The sequence below is a fragment of the Cebus imitator genome, unplaced genomic scaffold (genome assembly GCF_001604975.1).
Source record: "Cebus imitator isolate Cc_AM_T3 unplaced genomic scaffold, Cebus_imitator-1.0 Scaffold126, whole genome shotgun sequence".
NCBI classification, from domain to species: Eukaryota; Metazoa; Chordata; class Mammalia; order Primates; family Cebidae; genus Cebus; species Cebus imitator.
In genome coordinates, this window is record NW_016107441.1 from 4,008,056 (window position 1) to 4,033,440 (window position 25,385).

Here is a 25,385-nt window from a genome sequence, read left to right on the forward strand (position 1 = left end):
GTGGAGGTTGCAGTGAGCTGGGACTGCACTATTGCACTCTAGCTTGGGCGACAGAGCGAGACTCTGTCTCAAAAAATAAAAAAAAATAAATAAAAACATATAAATGTAAATATCAAAACAAGAACCCAAATATAGTCATGTGTCCCTTAACAGGGATACATTCTGAGAAATGCGTCATTAGTTGATTTTGTCATCCTGTCAACCTAGAGTGTACTTAAACAAATGGTACAGCCTGCTATGGACTTAGAGTGTGTGGTACAGCCTGTTGTTCCTGGGCTACAAACCTGTGCAGCATGTTCCTGTACGGAATACTGTAGGAGTTGTAATATAATGGCAAGTATTTGTGTATCTAAACATAGAAAAGCTACTGTAGGCCGGGCACGATGGGTCATGCCTGTAATCCCAGGACTCTGGAGGCTGAGGTGGGCAGATTGCCTGAGGTTAGGAGTTCAAGACCAGCCTGGCCAATGTGGTGAAACTCCTATCTCTACTAAAAAAAAATGGAGAAGTTAGCTGGGCATGGTGGCGAGCTCCTGAAATCCTAGCTACTGGTAAGGCTGAGGTGGGAGAATCACTTAAATCCAGGAAGTGGAGGTTGTAGTGAGCTGAGATCGTGCAACTGCACTCCAGCGTGGGTGACAGAGCGAGACCTCATCTCAAAAAAAAAAGAAAAAGTGCTGTAAAAATATGGTATAAAATGGCTTACATGGTGGCTCATGTAATCCCAGCACTTTGGGAGGCCGAGGCAGGCGGATCACCTGAGGTCAAGAGTTGGAGACCAGCCTGGCCAACATGGTGAAACCCCCGTTTCTGCTAAAAAAAAAAACAAAATTAGCTGATTGTGGTGGCACATGCCTGTAGTCCCAGCTACTAGGGAGGCTGCGACAGGAGAATCACTTTAACCCAGGAGGCTAAGGTTACAGTGAACCAAGATCATGACACTGCACTCCAGCCTGGGCGACAGAGTGAGGACTCCATCCCCCAAAAAGTGGTATGAAATATAGAATAAAAAGTGTTCCTTCTTCACGTCCACTGCTTCACTTGACCAGCCTTAAATTTTTTTTTTTTTTTTTTGAGACAGAGTCTTGTACTGTCGCCCAGTCTCTGGAGTGCAGTGGCACAATCTTGGCTCACTGCAACCACCGTCTCCTGGGTTCAAGCAATTCTTGCCTCAGCCTCCCAAGTAGCTAGGATTATAGGCATCATGTCCAGATAATTTTTTGTATTTTTAGTAGAGACGGGGTTTCACTATGTTGGCCAGGCTGGTCTCAAACTCCTGACCTCGTGATACACCTGCGTTGGCCTCCCAAAGTGCTGGGATTATAGGTGGGAGCTACTGTACCCGGCCATCCTTAAAACATTTTTAAAGATTTTTTGAAATGGCACACTGACTACAGTCACCAAAATTTATTGTGCATTTAAAAATAACAAAGTCTAACTGGATTGTTTGTTCAAAGGATAAATGCTGGAGGTGATGGACAACTCATTTACCCTGATGTGATTGTTATACCTGTATCAAAGTATCTACCCCATAAATATGTAAACCTATGTACCTACACAAATTAAAAATTAAAAAAATATGTAATGGCACACTGGTATGGGGCAGCTTCATTAAAATCTTATGGGACCAGCTGTCATTTGTGGTTGGAGATGTTGTTTGGCTCATGACTATACTTACTGCTAGTTTAAGAAGTGAAGCCCTGATTTAAAAATATTAAATATGGTGGTGTGGTTTGGGGCAACCCTTGTCAGTTTAACAGTGAAATTCACTAGGTTAAATCAAAATAACTGTTAAGTATGTACAGAGATTCTACCTTAGAATTACCTAGCAGATTCCTGACTCCACCATTGCTGAGCAAAAATCTCTGAAGGATGAGACCAGGAATCTACATTTTGACAAGCTCCCTCACATGGTAATTCAAATGTATGCCAAAATCTTAACAGCTTGTCTTGGAAAGCTGGCTGCATTTATGGAGATCAATGGGTGTAAGGACAAAATCACAAGATGTTAGAACTGGAAGGACTGCACATGATAAGATTCTGCCCACCCCTACCACAGGCCTCTGATAGGAGAGACTGAATACACTGGAGGGCAATTCTTACCACGCATCCATAGTAAGAGCTCTGGTGTCTGAGCCAAGACTCATCCAGTCTCTTGACTTGTATAGCCCAGGGCTCTGGTCACTCTTGCACTTTCAGTTTGGAACATGGGGCAACAGTCCTCCCTAACTGTGGTGTCCAGATCTTAGAAAGTAAAAATATAGGGTACACCTAGTCAAATTTGAATTTTAGAGAAATTAAATAATTATTTAGCATAAATATGCTCCAGATATTGCAGGGGACATATTTAGTCCATAATATTACGGTTTATCTGAAATTTAGATTCAGTGGAGTGTCCTGAATTGCTGTTTGCTAAATCTGGCAACCATATTCTCTCCCCACCTTACCCCCCTTTTTTTGGCACCTGGCAGGTTCAAGAATTGCTCCAAAGAAATGAAAAATAATTATGCATTTATGGTACTATTACTTGATTTAATCTGTTAATCCTGTGAGCTAGCTGCCATGGACTCCGTTCATGGTTCAGGAAAATGAGAGTTTAAAGTCTGACTCCTGGGGTCATCTCTGTAAGCTATCTTTTTGCCTCCTCATGAATCTAGTTGCTTGGCTCTCATTGATGTGTGGCCCAGTTAATGCTTATCAAGTTATAAGCTGCATGAGAGATTGCTCAGTTTTGACTCATCTGCCCTTGGCCTTATGAGTTTCTTAATTGATGGCAGCTGTTGGATAGTACATCCAAGAATGGACTCTAAAGTCCATGCTATTAACTGCTGTGCTAACCTAACTCTTAACCCAGTGGCATAGTAAATTGTTGGTAGGGTGGCTTTGGGGTAGGGGTCAGACCCCCTCTACATTCTCTAATATATGTGCTGCCGAAGCGAGCACGCCCCCTCTACATTCTCTAATGGGGTGTGTGTGCTGGTGCCTTGAGAGCACCCATGTGCAGGGATGGGGAGTCTGCAGATGGGGCAGTACCCTGGCTGCTGAGCCTGTCTTGTCTCCATATTCATGGCATCCCAGGGCTCAACTCTTTCCCAGTTTGGGTGTAGCATGTAACACTGAAGGAGCCTGTACTCAGCAAGAGGCAAATTAGCAGCAGTCCTGGGAAGCAAGACTGCCTGGCCAGGCTGGCCTGGATTCAGGGAACTCTAGTCACTACTTGAGAACCCCAGCTTCCTATCTGCTTTTGGAATCACTCTTCCTGGAAAGTCCCTCCCTTGCTGTGGAAGTTTCAGGCTACCAAATGTGCCCAGCACAGACGGACGGTGAGAAAAAGATCTCCAGGGCCCACCAAGTCTTCCAGAGGGAGCTGAGAAATTCATTCCTGAATGAATTTCTGGCAGGGCTCGAAGAGGAAAAAAGGGATTGGAAATGGGACCCCTCCCAGAGCCACTTCAACCAAAGCACCGTCCCCTGTGGTCATGTATTTTGGTTCCATGTGAGTAGTTTTTCTTGACAGTATCATCGGTAGTTTTGGGGAACAATTCCTGTGACACTTTGGATCCCTAAAGCCCTGCCTCCACCCTGTAAGTGGGTATAGTTGTGTAGAGTATATTTTCTTGAGAAGGAAATATTGGCTTCCTGGTTTGCCAGAGAGCTCTAAATTGGGAGATAAGAACTTGATGTTCCAGTGCCAGCTCTACAGCAAATCACTGGTGACTTCGGCCTCTCCTGGTCCTCAGTTTTTCTGTATGCATAGTGAGATTCTCAAGTCTTTCCAACCCTGACTACGTCAGGGATCAGCCTCTCCACTTCGGTAATGGGAATAATCCAAAGAAATTTCTTGGGGATTCAGAAGCCTCTTCCAATAACGGATGCCAAAGGCTGAGGTAGGTAGATCACTTGAGGTCAGGAGTTGGAGACCAGTCTGGCCAACATGGTGAAACCCGGTCTGTACTAAAAATACAAAAAAAAAATTAGGTGTGGTGGCTCACGCCTATAGTCCGAGCTACTCAGGAGGCTGAGGCAGGAGAGTTGCTTGAACCTGGGAGGCGGAGGTTGCAGTGAGCCTAGATTGCACCACTGCACTCCAGCCTGGGCAACAGAGTGAGACTCAGTCTCAAAAAATCAAAAAATGACTGGCTCACCACCAAGGACAGGAAGAAAACCTCTGAGGTTAGTAGCCACTAACTTGAGGGTAATGGAGTCAGGTGTGCATGGAGTCTTGTGTGCCTAGCAACCTACCTGAGAGGATTGGCTTCTGAAATCCAGGACCTAGGAAAGCCCATGGGCGCCCACAAGCTGGTTACGCATAGCTCATCCATTTAACTGGGAATCATCATACTTACCTTCTAGAGTGGTTGTGAAAAATAAATGAGCTACTACATGTAAAAAAAACTTTGGCACCATGTAAAGACATAGTAAGGCAAGCTTGTCCATAGGATGGCTTTGTATGTATCCTGACACAACACAAATTTGAACTTTCTTAAAACATGAGATTTCCTTGTAATTTTCTTTTCTTTTGAGATGGAATCTTGCTTTTGTTGCTCAGGCTGGAGTGCAAATGACACGATCTCGGCTCACGGCAACTTCTGCCTCCTGGGTTCAAGCGATTCTCTTGCCTCAGCCTCCTGAGTAGCTGGGATTACAGGCACCCACCACGACACCCGGCTATTTTTTTTGTATTTTTAGTAGAGATGGGGTTTCACTGTGTTGGCCAGCCTGGTCTTGATCTCCTGAACTCAGGTGACCTACCCGCCTCAGCCTCCCAAAGTGCTGGGATTACAGGTGTGAGCTACCGTGCCTGGCTTTTTTTTTTTTTTTTTTTTTAAAGGTTCATCAGCTATCATTAGTGTTAGTGTGTTTTACGTGTGGCCCAAGACAATAATTCCTCTAATGTGGCCCAGGGAAGCCAAAAGATTGGACACCTCTATAGTAAGCACTCGTAATTGATTGCAGTCTAGTGGAGCTGAGATACATACAGTTGCAACCATTTCAGGTGGTACTGAGTGCCTTGAAGACCTTAAATTGTAGACTGAATTAGAACTTGATCCAGAGTTGCTGGTTGGGTAGCACTTTACATTGGTCAGTCAAGAAGCCTCCCGAGGAGAATTTGTATTGAGATCTCTGACGAGATCTGAGGAATCAGTCATCTTGCTCTTCAGCATTACATTGTGTGACCTTGGGTGAGTCCCTTCCTTCAGTTTCATTTTCTGGACAACTGAAGTAATTGTCTTTTTGAGATGATTAAGTGAAATCATACATAGCAACTTAATCAGTTTTTGGTACCTCATCAATATGCATTAAAAGGTGATTATTATTGTTCTAATCAGAGCTAAATGTGCTCTTTAGAAAAAGCTGGGTTAGGGAGCTGGCACTTGAAGGCCAGGGGCTTTAGTGGCCACTGATGTATTTCAGCTGTGTTGATTATTGATTAGCTTTGGAGCAGGATTTCAGGGACTGGTACCAGCAGTGGGAGTGGCCACAGCTGCCCTAGGGTGGCTGGGTCCGTGTCTGGGCAGGGAGAGTGGGAGTACTGCGCCACCTGGGTCACCACAGGCTAAAGATAGTCAGCTGGGGCTGGGCCTGGGCTGGGCCAGGCTGGCCAGCATCATGACTAGAGCCTGGCCCACCATTGCCCCTCCCCCCGGCCAAGGGAACGCAAACTCTGCACTCCTGAGCTGCTGGTGGCCTGCAGCTTCCTTTCAGCAGGAACTCAAGATGGTCTAACCTTCTGAACATTTCTCTCTTTCCCTCTCTCTGCTCTTTCCTCTCTCTAAGAATGCCCTTCAGGCCCTTTCTACATTTCATCTGTAGGTCTAGGGTAAATTTGGGTGGGAGGACTGGGCAGAGAAGCCTTTGAGAGGTGGCACCAGCAGCAGCAGCTGGTGAGCAAGGTGACGAGGCCTAATATGGCATTCTTTTTACTCCATAGAAGAATGTTTCTTCTATGTTTCTGCTTAGGGGGTGGTGGGGTCAGTGAGTATGGGAGGAAAAGCCATTGGGTCTCCAGACTTCCCTCTATGCCTATACCCCATCCCGAGGATGAGTGACAGCTGAAAGTAGCCAGGCTTTTCACATAATCTGCCCCCAGGCTGGCCTGGGAGGGACAGGCACAGATGGGTAGTATAACCCAGGCACTCTTTCCTGCGTGCTTCACCCTCTGCTTTCAGATGATATTGTGCCTTCCACCGTCAGGGTCCCTGGACGCAGGCTCAGGAAGATAGTGGTGACCTTCGTCATCTCTAGGGGCTGAGAGTGGGACAGAATCCATGTCAGCTGGATCCCCCTGAGCAACCTCTGGGAGAAGTGGGAGGAACTGGGAGGTGGAAGGTGGGTCTGGAAGGAATGTCTCTTTCCTCATAGGGCTGCCAGTGCTAGAGTGCTGGAGTTAAACTCAAGGTGGGTGTGCTTGGTGGTAGTTTCCCTTGCCTTTCTGGGTAGGGGAGAGGGGAAGTGTCACCAAAGTGCCTCTTGCCCAGCTGTTAGCTTAGGCTTACTGCAACAGGCTTTGGTTTTCCCCAGTATGTAGAATGATTTCCGGGCATCCCTGCTCTTGAGAAACTGTCCTGTTGGCTACAATAAAGTGATAACTTACACCACTTAGCTTCTCTTCCACTTCCTTTTAGTGGTTAAGAGCACAGGTTTTAGAGTTAGACTGCTTGGCTCCAAATCCTGTTCCACTGTTTACTGGCTGTGATCTTGGCAAATAACCTTTCCACCATGTGTCTTGGGTTCCTCATTTTAAAATGGGACAAATGAAAGAAACTAATTGAACATGATCATCAAGATTAAGAGAATCCATGCTGAGAGTTTTAGAACCGTGTGTGGCGTCTAGTAAATGCTCACTACATACTATTTACACTTGTCATTAGTCATGCATCTGCAATTTGCTGCTAGCATTTCTTATGTTTTGATGAGAAATCTCGGTGGTTGAAATCTTTCTTTCTGTCCCCACATCTGTAGACCCCAATATTAGGGAGGCGAAGCTGCGGTGGAATGGTAGGTAATGCTCCCAAGGGTTATACAAGTGGTGAGTGTTACATTATGGATTGGGGCTCAGCATTGATATCAGGCAGTTGGGTTGCCTGTGAGTCAAAGCGGGGCTAGGGTCTGTGTTCCTCTGGGAGCCAGCAGTTTCTGGGACACTAGTAGTTTCTCTGTAGTTGGGAGGGCCCCAGCTGAAGGCTAAGGGTTGAGGCTATAGCCTCAGGAATTAGCACTTGACAAGCAAAGCCTCTTCTGGTGTGAAGTCACCATTATTAAACAAGTGTCTGCTGTGTTGCCAGGCCCTGTGCTAGATACTGGGGTTACTGCTGTGAAAGCAGCCCTGTCCTCGCTGCCCTCAGGGGAGGAGCAGATAAGTAACCAGCCAGTTAACATTTACAGCACCATGGGAGCACATAGGAGGGGTACTTCATCATACTTGAGGTCTGGGAGGTCTTCCCCCAAGGAGGTTGACCTGATGGCCAGGTGTATGGTAGCAGATGGGTGAGAGTGAATATAATACAGCCCCTAAACCCAACAGATTATCTTGTTCCTCAGGGTAGTAGTACTTAGCTCTCTGGTAAACTCAGCCTTTTCAGATGGCAATCTTCACGAGGTAACAGTCCCCAAATAAGCATTTAGTCTAATTTTCCTGGCAGTGCTCAGGCCTGAAATCTGGTAGTCCTTCTAGCCACCCACTCTGGGTCCTGAAGGCTTTCTTTCAATTGTTAAGCCTTTTCTCACCTTTCACGCACTGGTCCCTCAGTTCTAATTCTAGCTTCCCCTGCCTCTTACCAGATGTTTTCACTGTGACCTGATGAGTTTGAATCACCCATGTGCTTTCTACCTGTTGGTTGAACCAAGTTCTTCCCTCTTAGATCTTCACATGTGGCACCTCTGGGTAGCTTTTGTTTCAAAAGGTCAGCAGCCTTAGGATCTCTTCAGAACGAGACAATAGTGAAAATACGTATCTTTTTACCTTTCCGTGTACTGGCCAGGGTTATGGGTTTAAGTAGGCTGAGAGAGACTCCTTGAGCCTGGGCTGTCTTTCTTTTCTGTGCTGAGTGAAAAGAGGAATGACTAAATTTCAACTGAAAGGGAACTCTCTCGGCCTTCCCCATGTTCTTCCTTCCTCCCTAACAAAGCAGGGCTTTATGCCAAAGTACTTCTGGGGGTACTGTGGTAAATCCCCCCACCTTTCTTTTTCCATTTTAAACTACAAAGTTCTGAAGCCTTCCTTTTTCCTGGGGAAACTTGCCCTGGGGCCTCCCGTCTCTGGAGGGCAGTATAGAGGTGTGGTGTCCCCACTCAGTGGGTATGGGTTGTCACTCAGAAGACCCAGGTGAAGGGGGTTGGCTCTTTTGCAGTCTGGATTGGATGAATCAAACCAGTTGATTCCCAAGAGTTTTTTCCATACATTCTGGTTCTTTGATGTTAAGAGATGATTTGGTTTATCTCCCCCTATCCCCATCTCTGTCTCAGAGTGAGGGTGGTGATTGTTTGGAAATAGTACTATCTTTGTGTATTATAACATTATATTGTGTGCCAGGTACTCTTACTATGCTCTGTTCATTTAACTGTTCCAGCAGCCCTGTAACTATGACTTCAGTTTTACAGAGGAAGGTGAAGTTCAGAGGGACCCTGTGAGGAGCAGAGTAGGTAGGGACTCCACCCCCCAAGTCCATCCCATAGCAAAGCCCATGTGCTTAATGGGGCTATCTGACTTTCCTAAGTGGTATTTGAATGACGGGGTGTTACACACTTGAAAATAGAGGCTCAAAGAGAGAATCTCAGGGTTAGACAGTCGAGGTTGTGTGGTCATCAACCACTCCGAGACTTTACAGAGGAGCTCCCATCCCTACTCCAACCATCCCAGTTAGTAATTCCTCTCTGCCCTGCCATTTCTCAGCACCTACCTTCTACCCCTCATTTCTCTTCATCCTTCATTAGCAGTAGTGGCTTAGCTCCGTGCTCCTCAACACTCAAAATAACCTTAAGTAATCCAAGTAAAAATAGTGGGTCTGCCATGCAGATAATTGCTAGAAAAGTCCTCGGGTGTTCTCACCACCAGACATTGATTGTTTCTTGCATGTAGTAATTTTGTTATATTTCAGTTTTAACGAAGGCATGTGTCTATTTTTTTTTGGATTTTTATTAGGGACAGGGTTTCACCATGTTGACTAGGCTGGTCTCAAACTCCTGACCTTGTGATCTACCTGCCTTGTCCTCCAAAGTCCTGGAATTACAGGCACGAGCCACCAGTTCCACTTATGATATTTGGCTCTGGAATATATGCCTCTGGACCCCCTGGAACTAGAGTTACTAGAATTAGTACTGGCTCCTGGCTATGGTCCTCTGGGACAGCAGGTGGTTTTCCTTCTCTTCCAGATACCCTTTAGGCTCTGGTTTGCCTTAGTTGAGGAAGAAGACCCTCCTAAGGACCCTGTCTGCCTCGGAGACCCGTGGATGGATAAGCTACTGGGCCCAGCCATCCATAACTGTTTTCTCAGAAAAACCATGGAAGTGCTCTAAGATTACACTAAGAAGGTTTTTGACCCATTCTTCACCAGTAGACTCATGGAAACCATTGGGCTCCATGGAATTTCTGATGAGCTGTTGAGGAGCTTTGGCAAAGGAGTCAAGACTTTTAACTCTCATTCTGGCTCTGCAGCTAATCTTGAGGGAGCCCCTTCCCTTTTTCTGGCCTTGTTTCCCTATCTGCAAATTGAGTGGATTAGAACTGTTGTCCTCTTTGCCACTCTAACATTCTATAACTGTTTTCTTCAGCAGGTGAATGATGTTTCTGGACTGGGTGTTGGGTTGGTGGTGACAGGCATGCAGGTTTCTGAATGCGAGGGTAGAAAAATTGTCCCTTGATTTGGTTGGGATGGCGCTGAACATGGGGACAGGTGCCTGTGCAAAGGATTGGTTTGCATTGGGAACCGTTTCAGATGCCAGGCCCAGCTGAACCTGTATATTCTGTGTGTACCTGTGTGCACATGTGTGCTAGTGGTTATCTGGTGAGGGTTGGTGGCTGATACGGATAATTGAAGTAATCAGAAAGCTTAGTCATTCTGGCCTCTTGCAGGGCCTGACAGCAGCTCATCTGAGCCCTTCTGGGTTTCCTTGAAGCCCAATAGGATTTAACAAATCTGCGAATTTTAGATTTTAAAGGCAGAAGTGGCTCTCGCTCACCAGAGGATTTTTCTGCCTCTCTGGGGCCTTTTTCTCCTTGTCTAGAGCAACCTGAAGAACAGAGAAAGAACCAGGGCACCATGGGTTTTCAGGACAGAGGAACCTTGGGATGGACCTTTTTCACCAAACTCACACGGGACTAATTTAAGAATATTCATGTGTATGGTCAGAGTATTTGTGTTCTGATCAGCTTGGGATTGGTGGCAGAGTAGGGAGTCTTCATGGCAGGAGGGCTCTCACGTTGATTGGAGACTGAGCTTTCGATACTTTACCTTTTGTAATCAAACAGTGATCTGACTTTGTCTTATTTTTTTAAGGAAGAGTCTTGAGGAATACTAGGCCTTCTGCACCTGATTCCTCTTTCTAACATCCGGTTAGTGAAGTTGGTGTTGGTGGTACAGGCCTTTTGGCCTGCTCTCCTGGTAGCATGCACGCAGTGTTGTTGGGTACTGGGAGAAGTGATGACCAGCCGTAGTGCAGGTATACATGAATCCGGTCCTGGTTTGAAACAGACTGAAGATTTTATTAGGGTAATTGATGGTATCAGGCTCGTCCAGGCGAACCCAGGAGTCCCAGGAGAGTGGGTGCAGAGTGGCCCCTTGGGCCTAAGGACTCTATCCTCTTGGGACTGAGATTTTCCGGTTCACCACTGCCCTGCACTTGGGGTGTGGGATGCTGTTGGTTGCATTACACAGCACCAGCTCTCAAAGGCCTGTGGGATATCCTGAAGGGGTAGTGGCTCCGGTAGGGAGTCGAAGCCAGGAATGCAGTGGCCTCACAGTGATGAGTGTGCCACCTCACTGCCACCAATCCCACAGTGAGGGACACTCTACTTACTAAGGGAACATGGGTCTGATCAAGGAGTAGAACATTCCTTTCCAAGCCAGCTGGACAAATTTCTCTGCTTGGGGACTGGGGGCAGCTCTTGCCCTGGCATGAGTGGCCAGCAATACAGGCAAAGTGATAGAGCAGTGGGTGAGCAGAGCCACAGGATGTATCTTTTCCTGTGGGTTTCTGTGGGGGAAAGGCACAGAAATTAATGGTCTCCAGAATGGTGTTGGGAAAACAAGTGTAGATATAGAAGGGACTGGACCTTCTAGAGCCACTTCCTTAAAAAAAAAAAAAAAAAAATCAGGCATTTGTTTTTGATAAAAGCCCATGTCTGTCTTTGTTGAAAAACTGAAGTCCCTGTAAATATTATATTTAATTCCTGATCTTACATGTCCTTCTAGAGTTTGTGCTGTATATGTATGCATGTACACTTTCGTTTTACAAAAAGGATTTTAAGAAAACTTAAACGGCCGGGCGAGGTGTCTCAGCCTGTAATCTCAGCACTTTGGAAGGCCAAGGTGGGCGGATCATGAGGTCAAGAGATTGAGACCATCCTGGCCAACATAGTGAAACCCTGTCTCTACTAAAAAAAAATACAAAAATTAGCTGGGCGTGGTGGCAGGTGCCTGTAGTCACAGTTACTCGGGAGGCTGAGGCAGGAGAATTGCTTAAACCTGGGAGGCAGAGGTTGCAGTGAGCCGAGATCCAGCCACTTAACTCCAGCCTGGCGCCTGGCGAGAGAGCAAGACTCTGTCTCAAAAAAAAAACAAAAAACAAAAAAACTTCAGCTGGGTGTAGTGGCTCATGCCTGTAATCCCAGCATTTTGGGAGGCCAAGGTGGGCAGATGACTGGAGGTCAGGAGTTCGAGACCAGCCTGGCCAATATGGTAAAACCCCATCTCTACTAAAAACACAAAAATTAGTTGGGCATGGTGGCACACATTTGTAGTCCAAGCTACTTGGGAGAAGACTGGGGCAGGAGAATCACTCTAACCCAGGAGGCTGAGGTTGCAGTAAGCCGAGATGGTGTCAGTGTACTCCAGCATGGGTGACAGAGCAAGACTCTATCTCAAAACTTTTCTTTCTTTTTTTTTTTTTTTTTGAGATAGAGTCTTGCTCTGTCGCCCAGGCTGGAGTGCAGTGGTTGAGTCTTGGCTCACTGCAACCCCTGCCTCTCAGGTTCAAGTGAGTCTTGTATCTCAGCCTCCCAAGTAGCTGGGATTTCAGGTGCCCACTACCACGCCCAGCTAATTTTTTGTATTTTTAGTAGAGACGGGTTTTCGCCATGTTGGCCAGGCTGGTCTTGAACTCCTGATCTCAGGTGATCCACCAGCCTCAGCCTCCCAAAGTGCTTGGATTACAGGCATGAACCACTGCATTTGGCCACAAACTTTTCATTTATTGTGTTTGTTTCTTTATATTAGTAGAAATCATTATTATTTATTTATTTTTTTGAGACGGTTTCTCACTCTCACCAGGCTGCAGTGCAGTGGCGTGATGTCAGCTCACTGCAACCTCCACCTCGTGGGTTCCAGCAATTCTCCTTCTTCAGCATCCCCAGTAGCTGGGACTACAGGCACGCACCACCACGCCCAGCTAATTTTTGTATTTTTAGTAGAGATGGGATTTCACTGTGTTGGCCAGGATAGTCTCAATCTTTTGACCTGGTGAGCCACCCACCTTAGCCTCCCAAAGTCCTGAGATTACAGGCATGAGCCACTGCACCCAGCCAAGATCATTATCTTTTTAATTACTTTTCTAAAAATGGATGAACTTTCGTCAGACCCCTACTTTGGGATATATAGGTTGTTGTCCATTTTTTGAAATTAAAAATAACACTTTGTTTGGACATCTCTATACATAACTCTTGTCTAATTTTTATCATTAGGATCAGTTCTTAGAGGTGGAACTCGAGTCAAGTGGGAGCCCACTTTTTCTTTGGAAACTCAGAAGGCAGACAAAAATCTTTCCTAAGCAGCCGGCCTTGGTGTGGTCCCTAGATTTCTTGATGGCTCACTTAGGGTTTTTACCTTGCCTTCTCAGTGATCACTAGTCCTGGTCTGCTCACGTCAGACTTCTAGAATGTTGGGCCAGAAATGATCTTTCGCATCCTTCCTGTAGAAATCTGCTATGATTCAGGAACCCTGAGTTATAGGGCTGACTCTGGTGGCATGGACTTCTTTCTCCAGACCTGTCTATATTATAGAACTATACTCGCTTAGGGCCTCCCACCTGAGTCTGGACTCCTAGGGTTTAGCTGCTGGCATCCAGCTTTTTATATAATCTCGCTTTCTATGCCTTCTTCAGGAATGAGCTGGTAAAATTGTTACTGGTGTTTGCGCACATGTCTTTCCTCTCTCTACTGTGTCTTCCTACTTTGGGAACTTGCTGGTTGCTTAGTGGAGGGGGACGATGATGAGGGTGAGAAGCTCTGGCAGTAGCCCCCTCACATGGGCTCTGTGTTACTAACTGTCCCTTCTTGTTCCCACAGAACACTCTGCCCCAGCCAAGGTGGTGAGAGCAGCTGTTCCTAAACAGCGCAAAGGCAGCAAGGTAAGGAATAAGAGTGGGCAACCCAAGGAGACTTTCTGGAGTTGATGGCCTCTTGTTCTAGTGAATGAATGCTCCTGGACTGCCAACTAGTTCTGGATTGTCTGAGTTGCAGGGGAGCCCCTTCTGGGTATCCAGTGTGAATGGTCCTGGTGAACAGACTGTTTTGGACTCTGATGTCTTGGTGAAGCTTGGGTGGGGGACTGAATAGCAAAGGCAGGGTCACTGCTCAGGCCCTCATAGTGTATGTTCCATGCAGGTTGGTGACTTTGGAGATGCAATCAACTGGCCCACACCTGGAGAGGTAGCCCACAAGAGTGTGCAGGTGAGTCTGTAGGGAAGGATAGGCAGGTTTGAGCTCTGTTTACATATACACATTTAGCTCCTCAAGCTTCCAGAGAGCCTCAGCTCTTAACCTTTTTCAGTTTTCTTTTTTTTTTTTTTTCCTGAGACAGAGTTTCGTTCTTTTTGCCTAGGCTAGAGTGCAGTATTGCCATCTTGTCTCACTGCAACCTCTGCCTCCTGGGTTCAAGTGATTCTTCTGCCTCAGCTGCCAGAGTAGCTGGAATTACAGGCGCTCGCTACCACAACCGGCTAATTTTGTATTTTTAATAGAGACAGGGTTTCACCATGTTGGCCAGACTGTCCTCTAACTCCTGACCTCAAGTTATCTGCCTGCCTCAGCCTCCCAAAGTGCTGGGATTACAGGTGTAAGCCACTACGCCCAGCCTCAGTGTTTTGTGTATTTATTTATTTTTTTTTGAGACAGAGTCTCCTTCTGTTTCTCAGGCTGGAGTCAATGGTGTGATCTTGGCTCACTGCAACCTCCACCTCCTAGTTTCAAGCGATTCTTACTCTGTCACCCTGGCTGGAGTGCAGTGGTGTGATTTCGGCTTTCTGCAACCTCCACCTCAGCCTCTCCTAAGTAGCTGGTATTACAGGCGCCTGCCACCATGTGCGGCTAATTTTTTTGTATTTTTGTAGAGATGGAGTTTCACCATGTTGACCAAGCTGGTCTTGAACTCCTGACCTCAGGTGACCTGCCCACCTCAGCCCCCTAAAGTGCTGGGATTACAGGCGTAAGCCACTGCACCTGGCCCCCCAGCTTCTCAGTTTTCTAAATGGAGTGGTTAATACAATCTGAGCAACATTGAAATAGCTAAGAATTGTCATCATTTGAGACTTTGCTTTGTGTCAGGGACTGCCAAGTACAGTTATCCTTTATTATACGTGGTGGAGCTGGCGGCAGGGGATGGTTCTAGGACCCCTGCGTATACCAAAATCTTCATATACTCAAGTCCTGCAGTTGGCCCTGCAGGACTGATATATGAAAAGTTGGCCTTCCGTGTATACAGGTTTCACATCCTGCTAATACTGTATTTTTGATCTGCGTTTGGTTTTTAAAAGTTATGTGTATAAGTAGACCCACAAAGTTCAAAGCCATTTATTCCAGGGTCAGCTGAATCTTCTGTTCGTCATTTCATCTAACCCGCACAGTGACTCTGAGATAGGTCCTTTTGTAATTCCCGTTTTACAGATGAAGCTGCTGAGACTTGCAGAGGTTAATTACTAGCCCTTGGTGGCCAAGTGTGGATTGGAAGTCAGGTATGCTGTGTTATTCCCCAGCCTGTGTTCTCAATCACTGGTTTTCTGAGTGAAGTAGAGTGGTCATTAGGCCAAGTACCGACCACATGTCTTGGGGAAGCTTATAAAATTCTCCTGGGCCCTGGCAAAGAGAGGACTCCAAGTCAGTTGTCTTCTTCCCAGCACTTTTGTTCTGGGCCAGTGGCTTAGAGTCTTTACTCACTGGCTGTGGCTGCTTTTACTTCACAGACAGTGTTGTTGTGGATAGGCCAGAGGGCATCTCTTCCATCCCACAGACTACCTAGGTAACATGGCCCTGTCGCAGGGAGTAGTTTTGCCCCTGTGAGCCTCAGCACCGCCGTCCTGAGGGTTGTCTCTGTCACTTAGACTTGGAAGCTGGAGAGATAAGTTGCCTCTCCCACCTTCTGGCCTATTTGACCATGCTTCCCAGTGAAACCATTTCAGGTCTGAAAACGACCTTAGAATCCATCCCGCCATTGCATGTTGTTGCCCCTGCCCACCTTTCTAGTAGCAGGGAGTGCCTTCCCTCCCATACCATGAAGCACTCACACTTACCTCCCTGTTACTTTACTTCCTGCTATAGCCACAGTCCCACAAGCCTCAGCCTGCCCGTAAACTGCCACCCAAGAAGGACATGAAGGAACAGGAGAAAGGAGAAGGGAGCGATAGTAAGGAGAGTCCGAAAACCAAATCGGACGAATCAGGGGAGGAAAAGAATGGAGATGAGGATTGCCAGCGAGGCGGGCAGAAGAAGAAAGGTGAGTGACTGGGAGCAGGACTTGGGAGAAGGTGGCAGGGTAAAATTCTGAAATGTCAGGATTCCACAGGGCTGCTGGAGGAGTTTTAGGCGCTCCCTCTGAAAAGTCAGTAGGAAACTGATGGATGTAGGCTGGTGAGACAGCAGCCTTCAGCCGTCTGTCATTCATCAGTCCCTCGTCTCGAAGACAAGAACTTTCAGGAAACCTGCTGAAATTTTGGCTTCCGTAATACTGATCCAAAGTAACCACAGTTTAAACAAGATAAAACTTTACTTTCTTTGATGTAACAGCTTGGTGTAAATAGGCCAGGCATGGTATGGCAACTCCTCCTGAATCCCTTTAGCTTGCTGTGGTACACTGGCTTTTCAGCATCCTGATGACTTCCTATTTCCTTCTCCCCCTAGCTAGCAGGAAAGGAAGAGGGAAGGGTGGACCCCTTCCTTTTAGGGATTCAACCTGGAGTTGGTTACTTCAGCTCAGCTCTTGTAGGCAGCATTTTGGCACCTGTCTATAGGAGTCTGGAAAGCATGGTCTTCATTCTGGGCAGCTATGTGTCTGAGTCCAGAAGGGGATTCTGTGGCCATGGAGACATTGATCTTGGGAGTTAATGAGGCATCTCCAACACACTGACCATCTTATTTTAGAGATGAAAAAGAGGGTTAGTGTATGGGAAAGGGATCTGCCCAAGGTAACCAGATTGTGATTTGGGTCCAAGTCCAGGGCAGAGGAAGAAGAGTTGGGTAGAGCTGGCTAGGAGTGGCCTCTCCCTCAAGCCTTTCTCATGTGCCCATGCTGTCTCCCAGGAAACAAACACAAGTGGGTTCCATTACAAATAGACATGAAGCCTGAAGTGCCCAGAGAGAAACTGGCTTCACGCCCCACTCGCCCGCCGGAGCCGAGACACATACCTGCCAACCGCGGAGAGATCAAAGGTATGCATTACCCACTATGGAGGGCCTGGACTTGGGAGTCGCCCTCAGGCCTGACCCAGTACCCCTCTCCCCATAGGGTCTGAGCCTGCCACCTACGTGCCCGTGGCCCCCCCCACCCCAGCCTGGCAACCAGAGATCAAACCGGAGCCTGCCTGGCACGACCAGGATGAGACATCGAGTGTGAAGAGTGATGGGGCTGGTGGGGCGCGGGCTTCCTTCCGTGGCCGTGGACGGGGGCGTGGTCGCGGCCGGGGACGCGGCCGGGGTGGCACTCGAAGTACGTGAGGCCCCTTTGGGCTCCGGGATGTCCAAGGGAGTGCAGCGGGAGTGGTGGACAGAAGCCTCCCTTCCTCATGGCGCCCATTTCCCCCATAGCCCATTTTGACTACCAGTTTGGCTACCGAAAGTTTGATGGTGTGGAGGGGCCTCGTACCCCCAAGTACATGAACAACATCACCTACTACTTTGACAATGTCAGCAGCACCGAGCTTTACAGCGTGGATCAGGAACTGCTCAAAGACTACATCAAGCGCCAGATGTGAGTGCGCAGATCCCGGAGGAATGAGTGAGAGGTTAGGGGTTGCTAGGGTGTCATAGCTGGGCAGAGCAGGGCTGGATGGGCCCTTCTGGTGCTTAACAGTTTAGTTTTTCTCATTGTTTATTACAGAAGTGGTACAACATTTACTTTAAGAAAATTAGAAACTATACCAGTACAACAGGAGGGAAAATGTTAAGAATCTACCCCCTTCTGTGCTTCTATTTGTAATGACAACATTGACAGAATACTAACTAAACGTTTGTTGAATCCTCACTATTGGCCAGGTTCAATGTTAAGTGTTTTAGACGCATTATCTTAGTTAGTCCTACAATTCTTATCTGTTGAATTCCTGTGAGCTGAGTCTTTTAGCCCCAATTTATAGACAAGCAAATGGGCCCAGTAATTTGCACAGAATCTCACAGCTAATAAGTAACAAAGCACAGATTTAAATCCTTTTCTGTCTGATTGTAAAACCTTTGCTCTTAACTACTTTGATATATTGTCTCTCAGTCCAGTAAGGAAGTCATACAAGAAAATAAATGGTTGCAATAGAGTGTTTATAAGTCTTTTAGGAGCAGAAGAGAAAGTGACCAACAATATTTGGACTGGAATTTAAAGGAGGATGAGCAGTTTGTCAGGCATGTCAAGGGGCTTAGAGCAGAGGGAGTGATTTGATCCAAACAAGGTACGATGCCATGAAGGGATCACATCAATTCTTTTCAGCACTCAACACTGTTGGTATGTAGGATAGGGATGGGCTAGGTCAGAGGCTGTGTAAGATTGCTGGGATGTGTAGCAGAACAAGGAAGGCATAGTCATAAAACTGATGCAGCAATCCCTCGGTGATAACTACTTCTTCCCTCCACTTAGTGAATACTACTTCAGCGTGGACAATTTAGAGCGAGACTTCTTCCTCCGAAGGAAAATGGATGCTGATGGTTTCCTACCCATCACCCTTATTGCTTCCTTCCACCGAGTGCAGGCCCTTACCACTGACATTTCACTCATCTTTGCGGTATGTCTTCCTCCCTGGAGCTGGGATGCAGGGGAAAGAAAGGTCCTTAGAGAGCTGGAGATTGGGCCAAGGCAGAAAGCCCTGGAAGAATCATCATCTGATGATTTCTGCTGAAGTCTCAAGCCTTAACTACCCTCCTCCGTTTCTTCCCTCCCTCCCTCCCCTCCCTTCTTCCCCTCCCTCCTTCCTTCCTTACCCTCCTTCCTCCTCCCTCCCTCCCCTCTCCCCCATCTCTCTATCTGTTTCATTGTAGAAAATGTCATAAACTGACAAAAGTGGAGTAGTATAATGAGCCCATTACCAGCTTCAGCAAGTATCAGTTTATGGCTAATTTTACTCCATCTGTACCCTCATCTGTTTATTCTCACATACTGCTTTTGAAGAAAATCCTAGAAAGCCTGACATTTTGTTCACAAATAGATTTTACTATAGATTTCTAAAAGATAGACTTGTTAAAAGAAAATAGCCACAATATCATTATCATACCTAAAAACATTAACAGTTCTTTAATATCAAATATTCAGTCAGTCCAAATTAACCCTACTTTTGTCATATATATATATATATATATATATATATTTTATTTTAAATAGTTTGTGAGAATTAGAATCCAAAGAAGACCTATAGGCTGGGTGCAGTGGTTCATACCTACAATCCCAGCGCTTTGAGAGGCCAAGGAGTGGGTCACTTGAGCCCAGGAGTTCAAGATCAGCGTGGGTAACATAGCAGGACCCCGTCTCTACAAAAAACTAGCAAGACCTGTATCTTGTCTTATTAAGTCTCCTTTGGCCTCTATTTTTCTTTTTCCTTGCATTTCATTATTTGAATAGACTAGGTTGTATATTCTGTAGAATTTTCCATAAGGCATAGGGGTGTCATTTTAACATTTTCATCTGTATTCCAAGTTTTTTGTAAATTGGTGGTCAAGAGGCCTGATCAGATTCAGGTTTTGGAGTTTTTTCCCCTCCTTGTCAAGAATACTTTATCATAATGTATTTTTTCTCAGGTGGCATATAACATTTAATTTGATTGGCTCTCTTGTGATGTAAGCTGCCAGCAATATTCATTAGGATTGTAAAATGACAGTATACTAATTCTGTCAGTCAGTCTTCATTCATTAGGTGGAATACCTCTTCAAGGAGTAACTTTGCCTAATCAGCTATTAAGTTACCAAGAGGTATAGTTTGTGCAGGAAGGGCAGATTAATGTTTGATCTTCCTCCCTTTGTTAACCAGTTTGCAGAATTATGAGTTATCTCTAATTCTAGCTTTCATAGGTGACCAGTGAGATTTGGTGGTTGGTTTTATTTGTTGTTATAAGCTTATGGGTTCAAACAGATTTATTTCTGTCCATTGCAGTTAATGCATTGAATTAAATTGTCCCATCTTTGGTCAGTGGGACCCTAGTTCCTCTTACACATTTCCTGCTCCAAATCTGGAATTGGCCACTTTTAAAAGGAACTCTAGCTCCTTTCTTTTGGGAAATGGTATTTAGATACCAGTCTGAGTTATAGGGGTGCTTATTGGTACTTGGTTATTCATTTTTTCTAGATGATTTTTTTGGTGAGATAAAATAAATCATGGGCTTATTGTGGTATTTTCTTTTTTTAATATTTTTTATTTTTATTTTATTTTTTTTTTTTTTTGAGATGGAGTTTCACTCTCATTACCCAGGCTGGAGTGTAGTGGCGCAATCTCGGCTCACGGCAACCTCCACCTCCTGGGTTCAGGCAATTCTCCTGCCTCAGCATCCCGAGTAGCTGGGATTACAGGCACGCACCACCTTGCCCAGCTAATGTTTTGTATTTTTAGTAGAGATGGGGTTTCACCATGTTGACCAGGATGGTCTCGATCTCTTGACCTCCTGATCCACCCGCCTCAGCCTCTCAAAGTGCTGGGATTACAGGCTTGAGCCACCGTGCCCGGCTATTTTTATTTTTATTTTTTGAGATGGAGTTCTGCTCTTATTGCCCAGGCTGGAGTGCATTGGCACAATCTCAGCTCACTGCAACCTTCACCTCCCGATTTCAAGTGATTCTTTTGCCTCAGCCTTCCAAGTAGCTAGGATTACAGGCATGTGCCACCACACTCAGCTAATTTTGTATTTTTAGTAGAGATGGAGTTTTACCACGTTGACCAGGCTGGTCTTGAACTTCTGACCTCAGGTGAGTTCAGGTGACCCACCTTGGCCTCCCAAAGTGCTGGGATTATAAGCATGAGCCACCATGCCTGGCCTATTCTGATATTTTCTATTAAAATTCAGAGTTACAGGGTCTTTACTTAAACTTGTGGGTCTTTTATTTTACCTACTCTTTTCTCTCATGCCCCAAATCTTAATTCCTAATGATATCAACATAATTACTAATTTGTTTTATTTCACAGTATGTCTATAGTGTTTTTTTTCTTTTTTAAAGAGACAGAGTCTTGCTCTGTCTCATAGGCTGGAGTGCAGTGGTGTGATCATGGCTTACTGCAGCCTCAACCGCCTGAACTCAGGCAGTCCTCTTGCCTCAGCCTCCTGAGTAGCTGGGATTACAGGTGCACACCACCATGCGTGGCTGATATTTAAATTTTTTGTAAAGATGGAGTCTTGCTGTGTCGCCCAGGCTGGTGTCAAATTCCCTGGCTTAAGCCATACTCTCACTTCGGCTTCCAAAGTATTGGGATTATAGACGTGAGCCATTGTGCCAAGCTCCACATTATTCTTACAAATACCTCCACTACCACTGAAAACAGTTTTTCAACTTACACAGTCAAATTATTGTATCTTCAAGTTATTTGAAAGAATCTTTGTGTGGTTACACCACATTTAACTTTATTAGTTTTATTTTTGCTCCCAAGTTTTAGAGATTGCTTTCTTCTTCTCCCTATAATTTTCTAAGTTGTTTAACATTTGCATAAAACATTACATGGTTCTAGAGACTCAGCCTGGTATATTCCTAAAAGTCTGACTTACATTCTGTCACCTACCCCCTTTCTTCTCTTATAGGCAAACTTTTTAGAACCTTTCCATTTAAGAGAAAAGCATATGCCTCTATATGTATTTGTATCTTTTTTTCTTAGGTAAATGGAAATATACAACACATCTATTTCTTCCAGTTCTTTGTTTTCACATAATATATGTGGGAGCTAACTGCAAAGTAGCAGTATATAATAGAAAGATATTCCTCATTCCTGTTTACAGTTGCGTAGCTCACCACTGTGTGGAATGCCACATTGTTTTTTCCACTGCTGCTTCTATAGATGGATGTTTTGGTTGTTTTTTTGAGACTGGTTCTTGCTCTTTTGCCCAGGCTGGAGTTAGTACAATGGTGTGGTCAGAGCTAACTGCAGCCTCAACCACCCAGGCTCCCAAGTAGCTTGGACCACAGGTGTGAGCCACCATGCCCAGCTGATTTTTAAAAAATATTATTTGTAGTAATGGAGTCTCGCTATTTTGCCCAGGCTAGTCTTGAACTCCTGAACTCAAGCGATCTACCCACCTTGACCTCCCAAAGTGTTGGGATTACAAAGGTGTGAGCCACTTTACCCAGCCTGCTTTTTTGACCACTATTTTGTGAATTTTTCTATCTCAGCACATGTAAAATTGTTTTTTAATGTCTGAGTAGTGTTCCATCAAATGAGTATGCTGTAAATATTTAAATTGCCTTTGTGATGGCAAGTTAGATATTTTCTAGTTTAGTTTTACTATAGTATTACTGTGACTGGCTTTTTTTTTTTTTTAAATACAGATGGAGTCTCGCTCTGTTGCCCAAGCTAGCATTGGACTCAGGGGAACCCAGTTGACGACCATTTCCAAGACCTTTCTGTCCTAGATATTCTTCTTCATCCCCTCTTCTTTCTCCTCCCTTGCAGGCCCTAAAAGACAGCAAGGTTGTGGAGATTGTTGATGAGAAAGTTCGTAGGAGGGAGGAACCAGAAAAGTGGCCTCTTCCTGGTCCCCCAATAGTGGATTATTCACAGACTGATTTCTCCCAGCTTCTCAACTGCCCTGAGTTTGTCCCCCGTCAGCACTACCAGAAGGAGACAGGTAGGTACTTGCTGGCATATGGATTGCCCTTGTCCTCCAGGCAATAGTCCTCCTCAGGGCTGGCATCAGGAGAAAGACTGGAGGGATGAGGACTTCATCTTTCCACCCTTTAGAGTCGGCACCTGGCTCTCCTCGTGCAGTCACCCCAGTGCCAACCAAAACAGAGGAGGTTAGCAACCTAAAGACACTACCCAAGGGCCTGTCTGCTAGCCTGCCTGACCTGGATTCCGAGAACTGGATTGAAGTGAAGAAGAGGCCTCGGCCGTCCCCAGCACGGCCCAAGGTGGGTGAGGCCTGTCTATTGCCTTGGTTCTAGCACTCTGACCTAGGGTTCTTGAAGGGGATATCACATGGGCACAGCACTCTAGCTCTGAGGGGCCAGGAGGAAATCTGGGTAGTTCAGGGTCGTAGTGTGAGTTGAAGTTACCAGTAGTGGCTGCAGAAAGGTTGATTTGGCCTGTTTCCATTTCCTGGGGACCACCCGTTAGGGCATCCTACTGTGTAAGTTCCTTGGTGACATTTTTCATAAGAAGAGATTATGCAGCATCTGGCAGCAGTGTTTCAGTTTTCTTGATTCTTGGCTCTTCTTTTTGCTCCATCTAAATTTCTGGGGCTGCATTTTCAGTGTCTTTTCCCTGAGTATGTTTCCACTGTCACGTATGTAAGCCCCTTAGGCCCTCAAAAGAAGGAAGGGATAGGAAGAAGATGCATGGGTGAGATATCGAGTTAGTCTACACTAGAACACACAGGTCTGCTGCACTAATGGCGAGGTGACCTTGGGAAGCCTGTTTAATGCCTCAAGGCTTCAGTTTCCCCATCTTAAGATGAAAGGAAGGAGAGGTTAGAATATTCTAGAAATAGTTCATATATATATATATATATATATATATAAATATATATATATATAAACAGATGAAGCTTACTGTTAGAGAGGTATTACAATCTCTAACTAAAATTGCTACTTCCTTTTTAAATGCTGATTTTTCTCCACATACTTGCTCACTCTTACCCCTGGAGACTCTGGCCTGGGACTTGTGAGGAGGCTTCAGAATTGAACTTGGACTTTTGGGTCTGTGGGATTCTATACTCCCTTATCATTACTGCAGTGACTACCTCTCATCTCCTTTCTCTTGCCTGCCTGTTCATACCCAGAATTCCCCACCGTTCTGGCTTCAGCCCTTAAAAAGTGTTGGAAATCCAGTTAGAGACATGAGGGAAAAGGTAGTAAGTGGATAAGGGTCTTACAAAGTGCAGGCCTACAAAGTTTTGTTTGAAACAGGAGCCAGACTTAGCTCCCATTCCAGAATTAGAGCCCCTGCTTTGACCTGGCACAGCAGGGAATCTACTTTTGAATAAATATTGTGAGTTTAGACAAATGCTTCTCTCTCAGTGTCTCATATAATCATTCTGTCAAAACTGAAATAGTTTCTGTTTGCTGAAGGCATCCTGTTTTCTCTTGCCTTTGCAACAATGCTGTTCTTTCTGCCTAGGATACTCTGTCCCTATCTTCATCTGGCTTAGTTACCGTTCATCCTGTGGTAGTCACTTCTTCAAGAGGCCTTCCCAAACCATTCTCAGTCCCAGTTGGCTAAGCTCCCTTCACTTGTGCTTCCGCAAACCTGCTTATAGCCGTTACCATACCACAGTGCAGTTGGCTGTTTGGTTGACTTTCTCCCACTAAACTGAGCACCCTAAGTAACAGGGACCTTGTCTTATTCATTATTCTGCTTTTATGTTTTTCATACAGAGCCTGGTACTAATGGTACTTCCTTATTTATCATATAATTGAACATCTGCTATTACCAGATCCCCATCTAGATACTGAGTATATAATGGAAAGCAAGGCCACTATGGTCCTTGCTCCTCATGGAACTTCCAATTTATTGGGAGATGTTGAGTAGATGGATAAATGGATGAATCAACCTGCTGAACTTCTGTTTGCCCGCTCCTAGGCTAGGTGCTATGTAGGATATAAAGGTAAATGAGAGCACAGTTTCTGCATATAGAGAACTCATCATCTAGTTGTTTGTGAGTGACTGATGTGAGCTGTGAGTGGAGGAACCTGGACTCCTATGAGACATCCTTTCTCATAGTCATAAAGCTGACTCCAGGACAACACTTGTGTTACCAGGGTCATAGTTGTACAGTCCTACGCTGAGGGGCTGGAGCCTCCCTTTCATGGAATAGCTGTAGAATCTGGGCCGAGAGCCCCCAGTGATTCCTTTTCCCCTTCGTCTGTCCTGATTTAGAAGTCAGAGGAGCCCAGATTTACCCACCCGACCTCTCTGCCTCAGCAGCTGCCCTCCCAGCAGCTGATGTCCAAGGATCAGGATGAGCAAGAGGAACTGGATTTCCTGTTTGATGAGGAGATGGAGCAGATGGATGGGCGGAAGAACACCTTTACCGCCTGGTCTGATGAGGAATCTGACTATGAGATTGATGACAGGGATGTCAACAAGATCCTCATTGTCACCCAGACACCACATTACATGCGTCGGCACCCAGGGGGGGACCGCACAGGCAACCACACCTCCCGTGCCAAGATGAGCGCTGAGCTGGCCAAGGTCATTAATGATGGCCTCTTCTACTATGAGCAGGACCTCTGGGCTGAGAAGTTCGAACCTGAGTATTCCCAGATCAAGGTGAGGTTTGGATGTAGCAGTGATTGTGGAGCCTGGGGTGCCTGAAGTATACAGAGAAGAGGAACATTGATTAGCTTTGCAACTTTAGGCAGGTCCTTATAATTCAGAATCTCAGTTTTTCTATGTGGAAAGGGGATGGTGATTGACATCTAGCTTGGACACTAGGAGTGAGGAGTGATGTATAAACACTGCAAACTCTTCAGGTGAGGTGGGGGTGGTTATTGTTCTACCTGTGCATCCACAGTTAATGTTATAACAGTTGGCTAGACACTTTTGTGGGGAATAGAATAAGGTAGATTGTTATTT

The 25,385-nt window shown here is 45.7% G+C and overlaps 1 protein-coding gene across 6 annotated transcripts in view; it reads left to right on the top strand.

The window, feature by feature from the left end:
• The window catches only part of LARP1 (La ribonucleoprotein 1, translational regulator), a 147,445-nt gene that overhangs the window by 109,063 nt on the left and 12,997 nt on the right, over nucleotides 1–25,385 (top strand). For 2 of the 6 annotated variants that reach the window (XM_017540542.2, XM_017540541.1), the window contains exons 2-11: nucleotides 13,502–13,563; nucleotides 13,820–13,885; nucleotides 15,749–15,923; nucleotides 16,727–16,855; nucleotides 16,932–17,132; nucleotides 17,231–17,393; nucleotides 18,264–18,408; nucleotides 22,263–22,437; nucleotides 22,551–22,720; nucleotides 24,687–25,079. In XM_017540542.2, the coding sequence (XP_017396031.2) occupies nucleotides 15,800–15,923; nucleotides 16,727–16,855; nucleotides 16,932–17,132; nucleotides 17,231–17,393; nucleotides 18,264–18,408; nucleotides 22,263–22,437; nucleotides 22,551–22,720; nucleotides 24,687–25,079 (1,500 nt within the window). In that variant the 5' untranslated portion in view covers nucleotides 13,502–13,563; nucleotides 13,820–13,885; nucleotides 15,749–15,799. Of the gene's footprint in view, nucleotides 1–13,501; nucleotides 13,564–13,819; nucleotides 13,886–15,748; nucleotides 15,924–16,726; nucleotides 16,856–16,931; nucleotides 17,133–17,230; nucleotides 17,394–18,263; nucleotides 18,409–22,262; nucleotides 22,438–22,550; nucleotides 22,721–24,686; nucleotides 25,080–25,385 lie in introns of those variants that run through there. The other 4 variants (XM_017540543.1, XM_037742755.1, XM_017540544.1 and 1 more) reach the window with 4 other exon arrangements.